This window comes from Hydra vulgaris, chromosome 13 (genome assembly GCF_038396675.1).
Source record: "Hydra vulgaris chromosome 13, alternate assembly HydraT2T_AEP".
NCBI classification, from domain to species: Eukaryota; Metazoa; Cnidaria; class Hydrozoa; order Anthoathecata; family Hydridae; genus Hydra; species Hydra vulgaris.
Window position 1 is genome coordinate 9768045 of NC_088932.1, and position 16956 is coordinate 9785000.

Genomic DNA, 16956 nt, shown 5'->3' on the forward strand with positions numbered 1-16956 from the left:
AATCCCTCTTTCAACCTTTTGTAATGGATGAAAAGCTTGAAGTAACATTTCTTCTTGTAGATAAACAGACCGAGAGTTTTAACTGTGGTGTTTTTGCTTTGGGTTATGCTAGTATTTAGTATTTAGATAATACTTGTATTTATATTAGACAGAAAATCCCCCGTTGATGCTCGGTTTGTTTTAAATGAAATGCGCAATCGCTATAAGAAATGCTTTAAAAACGCTCACTTATACCCTTTCCCAACAAAACTAAATTTTCTATGTTTTGATTAAAAAATAGATTTTTTATTTTTATTATGTGATTTACGATTTACTTTCCATATCTTAATTACGCTCTGAGAGTGGAGGGGTGTCCCAAGTTAAGTAATTTGCATACGAGTGCGTATGGGGAGGGGTGGGGGATATTCCAACAAATGTATGTATTCCAACGCAAACAATTAAGGTGGCTGTTCACGTTTGCTTGGCTATTAATAAAAGGTCAACGTTACTCACGTTCATGGCCTATTAAGGTTATAAAGATTAAACAGCGCAAAAAAAAAAGATCACATTCGCCTGCGTGAATGGTATTGGGGGAGGTGGTTAGACCACCGATAATATGAAACTTAGATGGGGAGGGGGGGTAGAGTTAAGACTACGCTAGGGGGGTAAGACAACCAAGCGTACGCATGTTGAGGGGGAGGCGGTATAAAAATGTGCGAGATGCAACAGGAGGGTCCAAATCTGGAGATTTTTGCGTACGTAATATATTGATGGCCCCTTACTTTTTTCCTAATGGTAATATATTTTTTCTTTATAGTTACAGATTTAATAAACTTTTTCAAAAATTCACAACAAGTGTTTCTCATTCTTAACAAAATCATGGACTTGCTATTCACTTTATTCCATTAAAGCTCTGTACTAAAGTATATTAATTTAATTTATATATTATTTTCATATGTTCAATACTTTATTATATAAAGTTGCTTATAGTTCCTTAATATTCCATAAAGTTATATTTCAAATTTTTAATAGAGAAAATGTTTGCGTTGAATAAAAAATACGAAAAATGCCTTGTGCAATTCATTTTTCCGTCGTAGTAAAACAATAGATGTTTAAAAAAGCAACATTCCATTCCATCCAAAACACCTGCAACTCTGTAATATTCTGGTTATTAAAGGTTCAACAACCTTTTGGTCGTCAGTTTGATAAAACATCTCTTACAAAATTTTCATAATTGGAAATTGGGTGTGCTATAAAAATACTAATTGCCTGGAAAATTATGAGTCGTAGATTACAACTCCAATAATCTCTTAAAATTGAAAGATCATTCCGATACTAGTCATGATATGTCATAATATGACTAGTAGCGGAATAATCTTTCAATTTTAAGAGATTATTGGAGTTGTAACTTACTCTACTTATTTTTTGTCTTGGAAAATTTAAACTCATTTTTTGTCTTGAAAAATTTAAAAAAAGTTCTAATTTCCTAACTCTAAAGTCTTAATTTCACGGGTCTTATTTTACCGTGAAACCGGCTATACGGTTTAAATTCACTTATTTATTTTTTGATGGTTACCATGTTACTGCGGTTTTATTTATAAATAAGATAATATACTACTTTCCAAATTTTTCAAGCTTAGTTTACAACGCGTGTAATTTAAAGTTACATTAAAAGTTTAAATTATGTGATTTTTTTTTCAATTTTATGTTACTTTTGTCACTATAGTCTTTATAAAGATTCCAGTGACGAAAGAAACGTATGTTTGGAAAAAAAAACTAGAAAGAGAAACTATGAACGAAAAGTTCTTTTTACGAGTTTCGACTTCTACATTAGTTACTTATTATTTTTTAAAAAAGGAATCCCTCTTTTAAAAAATTTTTAATTTAGCTTCTAATATGTATCCTTTTATAATTGCAAGTAAAAATATATAAATAAATAAACAAACAAACATAAGCAAAGGCAATGTTCGAATTATGCCTAATAGTGTCCCAATAGTACACAATATAAATGCTGTTCATCCAAATAAGTATGATTCGGATAAAAAAATAAATGAAAATGGCGCCACAAACTGCATTAATAAAATGTTGTTTTTTGTACCTAGTAGACATGAAAAAACTATTTTTATTGAAGTCAAAGATGATAGAATAATCCATGTTAAGCAATATGCACACAATGAAGATGATCTTTTTAGTAATGGAATTGTCTGGAGGAGTCAAATTTCAAAAACATCTTCTGTTTTACTATTTTTTATTCATGGAGTTGGTGCTTCATGCCAAATTTGGGATCAACAAGTTAACTATTTTTTAAAATATGGCTATGACATAGTTACAGTTGATCTTCTTGGTCATGGGTTTAGCTCCACCCCAAAAGATTTTAAAGCTTATGAGTTTACTAAATTAGCTGAAGATATTTTAGATATATTTGATAAATTTTGTAAAAGTTCTAATATACTAATTGGGCATTCATATGGCTGTTCATTTTGCACATTATTAGCTAAAGAAAGAACACATGGTGTTTCTAAAATGGTTCTCATTAGTGGTGGTGGACCTACTGCTCTTTTGCCTGAAAAGTGCAGTGCATTTTGTCTTCCAATGCCAATATTTTATGTTTATAAGCCATTGCTTGTAAGAATTTTTCGACGGTAATTTTAGAAATTATTTTTATACTTTATTAATTTTTGAGCAAATTACTTTCTTTGTTTTTATTACTATTATAATCTTTATATACTTTTTTATTAGTAGTTTTTTATTTAAAAATTGTAGTGACTTTTTTTTTTATAACTATATTTTTTAATGTTTGATTTTTTTCCACAAATTAACACTTTTGTTTTTATGTAAAATTAAATTAGTTTGGTTTTAAAAGTTATCAAATGTAAAGGAAACAATTACTTAAACAAATATAACTTTACATCAATAGAGATTTAAAAATAGATTTAATTAGAAGACATATAGTTTTTATTTCAAGACACATAATTCTATAATTGTGATAAAGGATTATCCATGATTTTTTAAATATTATTTAGTTATATACATTTAGTGATATATATATATATATATATATATATATATATATATATATATATATATATATATATATATATATATATATATATATATATATATATATATATCAACCCTCAGAATTAAGGTCGGCATTTGGCAATACCCACCTAACTGCTAACCTGAAAGTGTTTGAGGTCAGCAAAATATTGCCGATCTCATTTCTATATTTTATGGGAACCCCTTTATGTCAAATTTTATTTGCCGACTAATGCTGACCTCTAACAGTTTAAGGTTGGCAATATATTGCTGACCTCATTTTTCCTAATTCCTAATTATATACATGTGTGTGTAGATATATATATATATATATATATATATATATATATATATATATATATATATATATATATATATATATATATATATATAGTTCTATAGATTGTTGCATTTGGGAGTACGGAAGGAAAACAATGATTCTTATGCCAACAAATACGTCACTTTTAATTACTTGTGACTTTCGTCCAATATTTGTGTGTTGTCAGAAAGTTAAAACTATTAATTTAATTACAAATTAATTATTTTTACAAAACACCGCAAAAATGCAAATTTAATTGACCAGAATTTTTTTTAAAACATCCTGAATGTTTTTAATAATATAAACAATGTTTTTATTTTTATTTTTTTTAATAAAATGTTTTTATTTTTAATTTTTTTTACTGTAAATTATGCATGGAGTGTTGCTACATTGACTATCTTATAGTCTGACTCACAACGGAGTGCTGCTACATCGACTGAAAAAAAATCTGACTCGCAACGGAGTGTTGCTACATTAACTATCTTATAGCCTGACTCGCAAGGGAGTGCTGCTACATCGACTGAGGGTTTGGTTGGGGCAGGCAGTCTATCAAGTAACAAAATAAAATTCTGGTCTTGCATTTTAATTTTTACTTTTTTGTCAACAAAACTTTCTGACAACCAGTTAGGAGTTATATATATATATATATATATATATATATATATATATATATATATATATATATATATATATATATATATATATATATATATATATATATATATATATATATATATATATATATATATATATATATATATATATAGGGCTTGTGATGAAGAAAATCGTCAAGCGTGTTATATCACGCTTATAAAATTATAATATGTTTTCATCGGGCGTGATTATGTGCCCTCGAGATAACGTCGGCGAGCGCTATCATGAAAATTGCTAAAGGCGATACTCATAAAAAGCTTTTTCTTTTTTATATCTTATTTTATTTGTTACATAATTCTTTCGTCAAAAAATGTTTTAATTAGTATCACACTTATGAAACTACTTCAACGAAAGAGATTTTTATACTTCCAAACTTCTTGTATATTGTCAGATCGCGATTTTATTTTTAAATATTTATGTTGTAAAAAAATAATATCAAACAAAAACGCAACTTCTTATTGATTTAGTATTGAAGTATAATTTAGTTTTGTTTCGTTGTTTTGATATATGTATTTTAAAATGTTACTCTGTAAACTTAATTAACGGTTAATGGTTTTTATATTTCTTGATATTTTTTATTCAAATTAATTATTTAATTTTTTTCTAAAATTTTTTTTTTAAATTACGTTTTTTTATCTTAAAAATATAACACAAGAATAATTTGAAATAATAATAAATAAGAATAATAACTTTTCATTTAATAAATATTGACATCATTACTTAGTTTTCTTTTCGAATGTCCTTAATTGCGAACATTCTAAACAGCAGAATCGTTTTAAATTTGAGTTAAAATAAATAATAGTTAATAAAAAATCTATACTATGAACAAAAACTAATTTTAAAAATTACTCTATTATTAATATTTATTTTTATTATAAACGATGTGTGGAATATTACAAACAATAAATCAAATAAATTTTACTTGATATTTTCACAAGATAATATAGATAATATTTTCGTTATAAGCTGAACGAGCGTTGTTTATCGCGCCTAGAACGTTTGAAAATACCGTTTATGGGCGCGTTTTACGAGTGGAGTGCTCGCTTCATCACAAGCCCTGGATATATATATATATATATATATATATATATATATATATATATATATATATATATATATATATATATATATATATATATATATATATATATTTATATGTATATATATGTATATATATATATATATATATATATATGTATGTATGATGTATGTATGATGTTACATCTCTAATCTACAATAATATTAGTGGGACTAATAGTGTTAATTATTTTTGAGGAAAATTTCAAATGTAATAGTAATATATTTTATCATATTTTAACAAAACATTGATTAGGTAAAGTTTTACATTTTGTAGAATGGCATTTTATGTGAATACGGCAAAAGTTGAAAAGAATAAGAATGCCACATTTCAAATTTCTTCGCGCACACTAAAAGCTGTCATGCAAGGACAAGTATGATATTTTCTTTATAAATTTTAAGTTAGATAAAATTATATATTTCAAAATATATATATATATATATATATATATGTATATATATATATATATATATGTATATATATATATATATATATATATATATATATATATATATATATATATATATATATATATATATATATATATATATATATATATATATATATATATGTATATATATATATAGATATATATATATATATATATATATATATATATATATATATATATATATATATATATATATATATATATATATATATATATATATATATATATATATATATATATATATATATATATATATATATATATATATATATATATATATATATATATATATATATATATATATATATATATATATATATATATATAGGGTTGTTCAGTATGTGTAAACAAAAATAACCATACCTAAGTTTTTCAAATTCTAATGCTAGAGTACAATATAAAAATAATTTTTCCAGGCTATTTTAAATATTTAACCTCCAAATCCCCTGTAGACAAGAACTCCAAAACTGAAATATAGGTTGCTCTTTTGAATATTACTTTTTGTTTCATTGTCCGAAAGTTGTTTTTTTTCTTATATCAGAATATTGTTGTCCGCTGCTGATTGGTTAAATAATCCAATCTGTATTGACACAAAGAATGCTGAACAATGACTAAGTTTTAAGTCTTATTATATTTTATAAATCAAATTAATGAGTGATTTAAAAAAGATAAAAACTCTCAGTTACTGAAACTTCCAAGAGTTTATTAGCTATATCTTATTTCACAATGGAACTGATGTGTTTGCTAAACAAAGCAAATAGAACTACCTTCTCTGTCAAACACCATCAGTGATTGTTTGTCTTAGAAAGAACAGTACTAGCAACTTGTTAGTTCATCATGTTGTGCATGATCTTTTTTTTTTAATTTTACTTTGATTCACTACTAACAAGGCTGCAAGCAACAACCTATTATGTTGAGAGTTACTAGAAAAAAATAATAGAGTAATGGAGCAAGAAAATGGTTGACAGAAAACTTGAAAAATTGAAGGTTGTATGAGTCAGGAAAACATGAAAATGGGTGAAAGTTCTAAAGGGTTTAAGTTTAGGGAAAAAAACTAGATAAATAAAATTTTTTAGAGCATGTAGGGACAGATACAGTTAAGGAATTAGACTTTGCTGAATGACAACCCTGAATTTTGCTGAATGACAACTGCTGATGGTCTCTGAAGTCATTATCTCTAGTTCCATAACTAAAGTTCTTGTTTGACTCATCATTCTGGTCATCAGCTGATGACCAGAATGATGAGTCAAACAAGAACTTTAGTTATGGAACTAGAGATAATGACTTCAGAGACCATCAGCAGCCACCAATATTATATTATTTATTATATTTAATGTCACCTTAGATGTGAAATTATTTGGAAAATTGTTAATGTAAATTAAAAAGGGTATAGGGCCAAGAATTGAACCTTGTGGAACCCCTGAAGTTACAGGATAGGAAGAAGAGTGCTGTCCATTGAGGACAACTTTTATACTACGATTGTATAGAAAGGATTCAATAATCCTAGAGATGTTACCATTTAAAATAATTTACCGGTTCTTTTGTTATATTTGACATTTATTAAAATAATTTTTACTAATTCTTTTTGTATATATAAGAATTTTGTTATTAATTTTATGGCTTTTATTATGTCTATTTTTACAATAATGTACTATATTTTATATCGTTTTTAACAAATATATTTTAACTAATGATGACTATATATAGTTGAAACATGTCTTAAAATAATAAAATGTTTTTAAATAAAATTGAAAAAATTGCCTTATTTTTAAAAGTATTTTCACATTTTGTGCTGAGAAGTGGTTTTGGATATATATATATATATATATATATATATATATATATATATATATATATATATATATATATATATATATATATATATATATATGTATATATATATATATATATATATATATATATATATATATATATATATATATATATATATATATATATATATATATGGGCAATTCCATTTTTAACTTACGTTACACGCGCAACTACTTTATCAAATATTTGCCTATTTAACCTGTAAATTAAATTTTTAGCCATTTTGTATGAAAGCTGTTGGTCTGAAGAATAAAATAAGCTAAAAAATTTTGAGTTTGACCAAAAGAGGGCGAACTTATTACTGAAAATGGCACTTAACTTACATAACGCAGAAAACAAGGTAAAAAAATTGTATCAACTTTTAGGTCAGATTTATGCGAATCAGTTGAGTGGATTGTATTGGTAATTTTCTAAAGATGTTGAGAATTCTAGACCAATTAAAAAAATATTAAAAAATTCATGAGAAGTGACTGGCTAAGGAAAATAAACTTGTTTTTTTGATACTATATATTTAACTTATTTTACCGAGCGATTATAATCGAGGATTTTTTATATCAGGTCAGCTTATCCTGCTACTGGCAGGCCTTGTTAAGAAGCGTTACGCAGCTCGCATTTTGCCTGCAAAAAGGCGATTTGCCTACGCGCTCAGCAGTTTTGCGCTACGCAAAAACTTTTATCTTTAAGAATATTTAAATTATCCTTTGATGTTGTTAATGTGACGCTTATTCAGAAGAAAAAAAGTCGTAAGTAAAAGCATTTAACCGCAATTGTAAACTAATAGATTTTTTGTTAACAAAACAGTTTGTTTAATAATTTTTTTGTTGTTGTTAAAAATTGGTTAAAATAAATAAAGTGTTTTAAGTTTTATCTTAAGGAATTAAATATATAAATTCCTTTTAAATATAAAAATTGTTTTTTGTCATAATAGTTGAAAAATGCACGATTTATTTTGATGTAAATATTTTATTAATATGATATTTTGTTTATTATTAATAACGTAAAGTTTTAATGACGTTTGTTTAATTTATTAACAGTTATAACCAAAAACCAACTGTAAAATTATAAGAAAATAAACAAATATTATTTTACGTTTTATGAAAAAAAAAAAATTTTCAAAATAAAATTTAGTTTATATTTGAAAAAAATAATTAAAATGATTTTTCAGATAGGAACTTAGATTTTACTTGTGACTTTTGTTATAGTGAGAAAAAAAAAACTGTATGATTTTTAACGTGTTAATAAAATAACTTTAATTACAATGTGGTACTTGAAAAGAAGCTAATGACACAATATAACTCCTAACAATACAAAATATATTTGCTAAGTTGTGTTACTTAGAAATGCGTTACGCATTTTCATTACGCAGCAAAATCTCGTAACATGGCCTGCACCGGTAATATGTAACCCAGTACAATCTGCTTTATTTCCTGCTGCCTTGTAGGATACGCCTTTTTAGGCAAAGGCTAGAAGATGCAAACTCTGACATAAAACACCCCCTGCCTTAGGGTTCTTGGTTGTCTCGATAAAAATACTCATCTTGGGCAGATGTTAAATGCATCCGGCTACTGTCTTGTAGAAGGCTTTCCAGGCAAAAACTTAAGGGTGAACAGATTCTATCTATTGACTGGCCTCGTACCCCTTCTTCATCTATTAGACTGGTGCAGATGTATTTTTCATACATTGTTTCCAGTTTAGGATGTTGAATGCTGGATCTTATTGACTCAATGCATAGGTTTTGCTTGTGTCTCTGTTTTTATGACAAGGCAGCTCATTCTATTATCTCCTAATAAGGGTACAGCTCTAAAACTCAATTTTATGGTTCTGAGGCCGGCTAGTAGTCAGGTTTCCCAAACTCTGTGGTAGCTCTCAGAGAGGCTGATTCCATCAACAGCTGAAAAATATCAAAGTATTAACAGTGCCATGTTGTGCATGGATGGTGTCCCTGTTTGTACTTTTGGTGTGCATTGCGGAGGCCACATTTGGAACCCTTTGTTACGGCTTAGGCTTTATTAATAGTAATGAGGCTGTTGCTTGGGCTATTAAACAGCGTTCCGAGTTCTATCTATGCTTTGAGTCAAGTTCTTCAATCTAATTTAAAAATGAATAAAGTACCAAAAACTATAAAACACAAAAAACCATCATCATCACCAAGTTCTCTAAACCTATCATTCTCTAATATTCATGGTCTTCGAAGTAACTTTTCTTCTGTTGAGTCTTATCTCTTGCAAAGTTCACCAGACCTACTTGCTCTTTGTGAGACTAATTTGAGTTCGGCTGTCTCATCTTGTGATCTTAGTGTTGATGGTTATCTTCCTTTAATTTGTAAAGACTCCAACAGTCACATGATTGGCCTGGGCGTTTACATTCGTAATAATTCACCCGTTTGTCAGGAAACTAGGTTTGAATCCACAGGCTATTCTTTTATGTTCGTTTGTTTAGCACCACTTCACTCTATTCCCTTTCTCTTTGTTATATATTGCTCTCCTTCATCTTAAGACTGCACTCTTTTTGATGTTTTTTCTGATCATAATGACCAAGCCCTCTCTCTTTATCTATCAGCTAATATAGTTGTTGTCGGTGACTTTAATGCTCACAACTCTAAATGGGTTGGCTCTAGTGTCAGTGATTCTGCAGACATTAAAGCCCACAACTTTCGCCTTTCTCAATCCCTAACTCAAAAAGTCAACTTTCCAACTCGCTTTCCAGACAACCCAAATCATTTACCTTCTTTACTCGACTTGTTTCTAATTTCTTTGTTTTCTGATCTTCGACTTGTTTCTGATCTACTTGTCTTGTTTCTTATCCTAGTCAGTGCTCAGTTTCTCCACATTCACCCTTAGGGGCTTCAGATTACAGTTTGATCTCTCTAAAATAATATCTCATTCTTCTTTATCACCTGAATCCCCCTATTATTGTACCTCTTACAACTACCTTAAAGCTAACTGGGATTCTTTCCGTGATTTTCTTTGTGATGGCCCTTGGGTAGAAATCTTTCGTCTTCCTGTCAATAAATGTGCTTCTTACATAACTTCGTGGATTCAGGCTGGCATGGAATCTTTTATTCCCTCTCAATGATTCCAGGTCAAGCCTCACTCTCCTCCATGGTTTTCCTCACACTGTGCTGCTGTGATTGCCAATCGAAACACTTACTTCCATATCTATCAGCAAAACAATTCTCCAGAAAACAGACGCCTGTTTATTACTGCTAGAAACCATTGTAAAAAGGCTTTTTCTAATGTAAAAGCCCTCTATTCTCAGGTCATGAAATCTCGTATCTTATCTCAAAAATTAGGCTCTCATGACTTCTGGAGAATCTTTAATAGTATTAATAATAAGAGCAAATCTTTAATTCCACCTCTCTTGAATGGTTTAGACTTGTGACCTCACATAAAGACAAAGCTAAATTGTTTGCTAAAAACTTTTCATCAATATCATCTCTTGATTCCACTAGTTGCGTTTTACCTGATATTGCCAACAAATAGTTTGATCCATTGCTTGACATTCGTATCACTCCAGCTTCTGTGTCTATAGTGATTTCCTGCCTAGACTCTTCTACAGCTTGTGGCCCAGACAACATACCTGTTATTGTCTTGCAGAAGTGTTCTTCGGAGCTGTCGTTTTTACTCTCAAAACTATTCAACAAGTGCTTATCAAAGTCTTGTTGTTGTTTTTTTAAGATTATTGAATCCTTTCTTCCCAACTGTAGTATAAAAGTTGTCCTCAATCGACAGTACTCTTCTTCTTATTCTGTATTTTCAGGGGTTCCTTAAGGTTCTATCCTTGGCTCTATACTCCACTCACTGATTGCTTGGAGGAGGCATTTTAGCTTGAGAAGGATCTCACTTCTGCTACAGCATGGGGCTTGATGAACTGTGGCTGGTGAGCAGTGGCTGGTGAACTTCAATACAAATAAAATTCAATTTTTTTCAGCCAATCGTTATTGCAATAAGTTAGATCTTCCTTTATTTATGAACGGTGATCTACTCGAGGATTCATCTAGTCTTCATATTTTAGGGTTAACTCGTTTTTCCGATCTTTCTTGGAAACCATATATAAAATCAGTTGCAAAATTAGCATCTGCTAAGGTTGCATCTCTTTATTGAGCTCGACACTATCTTACTTTGGATTCTATTCTCTATTTCTATAAATCTCAAATTCGGTTTTGTATGGAGTACTGCCATATCTGGGGTGGATCTTCTGATGCCCTTTCTCTTTTAGACAAGGTGCAAAAATGCATTGTAAACATAGTTGGACCTGCTCTTGCAGCCAACCTACAACCATTATCACATCGTCGTAATATTGATTCTCTATTTCTTTTCTACATATACTATAATGGGCACTGCTCTAAAGAGCTAGCGCCTGTTGTGCCATTAACTTAAATTTATTCCTGTGTTACTCGTCATTCAATTAAGTCTCATATTTTTTCTGTGACTGTTCCTTAGTGCTCCAAAAACTCTTATTTGCCTAGTTTTTTTCCTCAAACATCAGTTCTTTGGAATTTGCATGCTTTATCTTGCTTTCCTGATTCATATAATTTGCAATCCTTTAAATCGTCTGTCAATTGTTATCTTGCTCTACAATCTTCATCTTTTCTCTTCCAGTAACTTCCAACTTTAATTAGTGGTTGCTTGCAGCCTTGTTGGAAGCGAAGATGTTTAAAAATTTAAAAAAATATATATATTATTTGATAATATTTGTAAAAAAGAGAAAGAAGTGCAACTTTATGAAGATAGAAAGAAGGCTCAAGCTTAGCTGATAGAGTGGGTCCAACTTTTTTTACAATGTGTTATTGGACCTTGTCTAGAAGAGAAAAAGCATCATTAGAAGAACCAACCACAATTTTTTTCTATCATTTTTGCTTCCAATAAGTCTTCAAACAACTATTTTTAGAGTTGGAAGTTACTGGAAGAGAAAAGATGAAGTTTATAGAGCAAGATAATGATTGGCAGACAACTTAAAAGATTGCAAATCATATGAATCAGGAAAGCAAGAAGAACGAATTGCATTCCAAAGAACTGATGTTCGAGGAAAAAAACTAGAGAAATAAGAGTTTTTGAAGCACTTATGAACAGTCATAAAAAAAGGATGAGACTTGATTGAATGAAAAGTAACAATATAATGAATTTTAGTAGATGGCACAAGAGGCGCTAGCTCTTTAGAGCAGTGCCCATTATAATATTTGTAGAAAAGAGAAAGAGAAGCAACATTATGACAATGCAATAATGGTTGGAGGTTGGCTGCAAGAGTAGGTCCAACTATGTTTACAATGTGTTTTTGCAACTTGTCTAAAAATGAATAAGCATCATTGGAATATCCGCCCCACATATGGCAACAGTATTCCATACAAGGAAGGATTTGAGATTTATAGAGATAAAGAATAGAATCCGAAGTAAGAAAGTGTTGAGCACGATAAAGAGATGCAACCTTAGCAAATGCTAATTTTGCAATGGATTTGATATATGGTCTCTTAAAAAGATCCGAAGTAAGAATTAATCCTAGAAATGAAGCATAAATTACTCATTGAGGATATTACCGTTCATAAATATAGAAAGATCTTAGTTATTGCGATAATGAGTGGCCAAAAAAAATTGGGTTTATCTGAATTAAAGTTCACCAGCCACTGTGAGCCCCATGCTTTAGCAGAAGTGAGATCTTTTTCAAGCTCAAATGCCCCCTCCAAGCAATCAAAGGCTGTTGGGTTCTTATCAAGACAAGAATAAATTGTAATATCATCAGCAAACAATGCCACCTTAAGATGTAAGAATATTTAGATGATCCTTAATGTAAATTAAAAAGAGTATAGGGTCAAGGGTACCTCTGAGATAAGATATGAGGTTTAATGAACTGAGAATAATGAAGCTTAACATCAGATAGCAACTTTTTACATCAATTTCTTGCAATACTAAAAAGGCATTTATTCTCAGGAGAATTATTGTTTTGAAAAGTTGAAAAAAATGATTATGATTAGATATAGCAGCTGCACAAGACGCTGAAAACCATGGAGTAGATTGGAGCTAGGTTTGGAACTAACTAGAAATGATAAAAGCTTCCATTCCTACCTAAATTTAGGAGGTTACATAGTAGGCACATTTATCAGTTGAAAGGACCATCACAAAAAGAATCTGAGTCATCTTTAGGATACAAGTAAGTAGTGCAATTTTAGGATGAGTCCAAAAAGGATGTTCGAAATAAAAGATTTAAAAAGATGGTTGCATGGTCAGAACTACCTATACTGAGAAAAAGGAGAAACTGAACACAAACTAGGATCAGAGTTAAGACATAAATCTAGGAGTGAAGGTAAATGATTAGGGTTGTCAGGAAAACAGGTCACAAAGTTGAAGATCTGAGTAAGAGATTGAGAAATGCAGAAGTTATAGGTTTTAGTGCCACCACTGTCAGTGGCATTACAGCTGTGCCATTCAGTTTGATGAGTACTTCACTATGAGTAAGTCACTAGTAACAACAATAGAGCGGTAAACAGAGAAGGGCATAGCCAATTTGGTTAGAAATTACATCTACAAGAGTACAGTCTTTGGAAGAAGGAGAATGACAAAGAACAAAGAGAAAGGTGATATAGTGAAGAGGTGATAGATGGAAGCACATGAAAGAATGGTCAAAGGATTCAAACCTGATTTCATGACAAATAGGTGCATTGATGTGTATGTATACCTCCGAGTCAAGCATGTGACTTTTATCAATCAAAGGATAGTATCTATCAACTCTGAGATCTGAAAAAGGAATCATGGAATTTAAGTTAGTCCCACTAAGAGCAAGCAAGTCTGGTGAATTTTGCAAGACGTAAGATTCAACTGATGGAAGGTTGCTTCACAGACCATGAATATTTGTCTAAGATATATTAAAACAATGATGGGTTTTATATGTTTAATTTTTTGGGTTACTTTTGTCATGATTTAAGTTTAAAGAGAACTTGACTCATTCATAGATAGAGCACTGCCTCTTAAGCAATGAGCTATGCAATTGTCTCAGTTCTGTTAGTTAACTCTAAGTTGTAACATAGGGTTCCTTAGGCGGCCTCGACAATGCGAAGCAAAATCCTCAACAAAGACAAAATCCATGCGCAACATGGTTCACATGGTTACTACTCATATTGTGCAGCTATTAATGGAATCAGCCTCTCTGAGAGCTACCACGTTGTTCAGGAAACCTTACTACCAGTCGGCCTCATAACTATTAAACTGAGTTTTAGAGCTGTACCCTCAATAGGAGATAACAGGAAGGGTTGCATAGCCACCATCAAGGAGGCACAAGCAAAAACCTATGAGTAGAGTTAAGAAGATTTAGCATTTATCATCCTAGGCAAAAAATAATGTAACAGGTTCACATTTATGCCAGCCTAATATATGAAGGAGGTTGAGGCTGATTTGCTGAATTATTCTGGTTATCCCTAAATTCTTTGCCTAAGAGTCCTTTTTAAAGACAGCTGGATGCAGTTAACATCTACCAAATATAAGTATTTTTAGTGAGATACCATCTCTAGCCTTTACTCAACCAAAAGCCCAAAGGCAGAGGATTTTTAGCTAGATGCAGTTAATATCTGCCCAAGATAAGTATTTTTATCGAAGCACCATCTCCAGCCTTTGCTTAGAAGCCGAATCTAAAAAGACAGCATGGAACATTTAGACAAATTTAGATAAAAAAAATATAAAAAATTAATAGTTTAAATAGTTTGTATTCTATTTTTATTTTTGTTTTTTTAGGGTGGTTGTTATTTTTTGTAACAAAGGATTAGGCAAAGCAAATAAAAAAAGTTTTTAGTCATCATTAAAAAGAATGATTTTCCAATATTTTCTTTGTTTTTTTAATTAAGAAAACAAAAATAGAAATTGCTATCTGTTTGTAAAATACATTTGTAACAAGTATACATTATCTCTATATGAATACATCTATGTAATGCATGCGCATATGTTTATATACACTCATATGCTGGTTTGTTCATATATGCGTATATACGTATCTGCCTCATAGGCTTTAATTTTACATCAGGTTTTTAAATATATGACTATATTTATTTGTTCATTAGTAAATGTACGTTTAGCTTACTTAGATAAGGTGTTTACTTTATACGCAGAATGTCTGTTGTTCGAATACCAGTTTACAATTTTTTGTTGCTTTTTTTTTTGAATACCGTTTGTAACCATTTATCTTTTCTTTTTTGTATATAAAAAATCTTTCTGTTGTATTTCTTTGAATGAAACACATCTCTTTACATTCAGATTTCTAATACCATTTAAGCCTCTCAGTGTATTTACTAAGTAAGGTACACACACATATATATACATAGTTTTTAAGCTTCAATTATGCCATGCTGTCTACAAATTTTTCACATAGCCTTAATTGTTTCATATTACCTTTATATTCCTGTGTGTTTTGGACACCTGTTGCTTTTTAACTTTTGGCTCAGTGAACTTAGTGTGCCCTTTTATTCTTCTGTGTTATGGGTGAAATATACGTAAACAATTATTAATGATAAATCTTGAAATTTGTGCTTTTATACTGAACATCTGTCCAACAACTTTTAAATTTGTTTGCATTTGCTATTTAAATTTCAGGAAAAAAAATGGCAAAAAAATTGCTTTAGATGAAATTCTAAATGAAATAATAAAAATAAAAATGACAAAACAAATGTTTCATCTAAGTTTTAAACAAAATAATTAAAATAAAAACAGCAAAACAAATGTTTTAGCGGGTGATGCGGAAGTTATCGGACAAAATAAAAACGTCAATAACTTATAAATAAATAAAAAAACTACTATTATATTTTTTTTAAATAAAGCATTTATCTTTTAATAAAAACATATTATTTTTTATATGAAAAAACACCACCATCTCCAATTGATCTCAATTTTGCTTTGACGCCTTTCATATGCGACTGTAAAAAATTTTAAATCAATTTCTTGTAGTTTTAGTTTAATGCGATCAATCAAAACTTGCTCTGTTGAAGCTTGCCAATCTCCCTCGTAAACCTTCTGTGCCAAATGTCCCCAAAAATTTTCAATTGGTTGTGCTTGAGGCACATTTGGGGGATTGGATTCTTTATTAACGTAATAGACTTATTGGTCCATCCAATTTAGAGAATCTTTAGAATAATGAGAACTTGCTAAACTTGGCCAAAATAAATAGTTAAAGTCTCCATGATACTTGTGAATAAATGGAAGAAGTCGTTTTTCTAAACATTCATTAATATAGATTGATGAATTGATCGCTACAGCCTTGGAAGTGCGAAACAATGGCTCGGACATACCACGGTCAGATATGGCTATCCACATTAATAATTTTTTTGGAAATTTCTCTTTTCCTATAAAACGAACACTTTCTGGGCATGTCTTTTTGTTGTTTGTGTAGTATCCAGAATTTCCAGGCATGAATTTCCCTGCAAAACAAAAGTATTTTTCGTCATCGATGACTAGAAGCGATTTTGTGTTTTAGAGTTAGTTAACTAGTTTCCTGCTTCTTTTCTTTGCCTTTATTTCCTATTTCTATAGTGTATTTTGGAGTCTTTTCACGTTTTCTATATTTAATATTCATTTTTTTTTAACTGACGACCAATTGTCGATTGATTTACACCGAATTTAATATCTATTT

The 16956-nt window shown here is 29.7% G+C and overlaps 1 protein-coding gene across 2 annotated transcripts in view; it reads left to right on the plus strand.

Moving 5' to 3' along the window:
• Positions 1-1871: 1871 nt before the first annotated feature.
• Positions 1872-16956, plus strand: part of LOC100211325 (protein ABHD8) — a 24535-nt gene continuing 9450 nt past the window's right edge. Inside the window, exons 1-2 of one of the 2 annotated variants that reach the window (XM_065815192.1) lie at positions 1872-2621; positions 5346-5442. In XM_065815192.1, coding sequence (XP_065671264.1) covers positions 1954-2621; positions 5346-5442 — 765 coding nt within the window. In that variant the 5' untranslated portion in view covers positions 1872-1953. The remainder of the gene's footprint in view (positions 2622-5345; positions 5443-16956) is intronic. The other variant, XM_065815191.1, reaches the window with a different exon arrangement.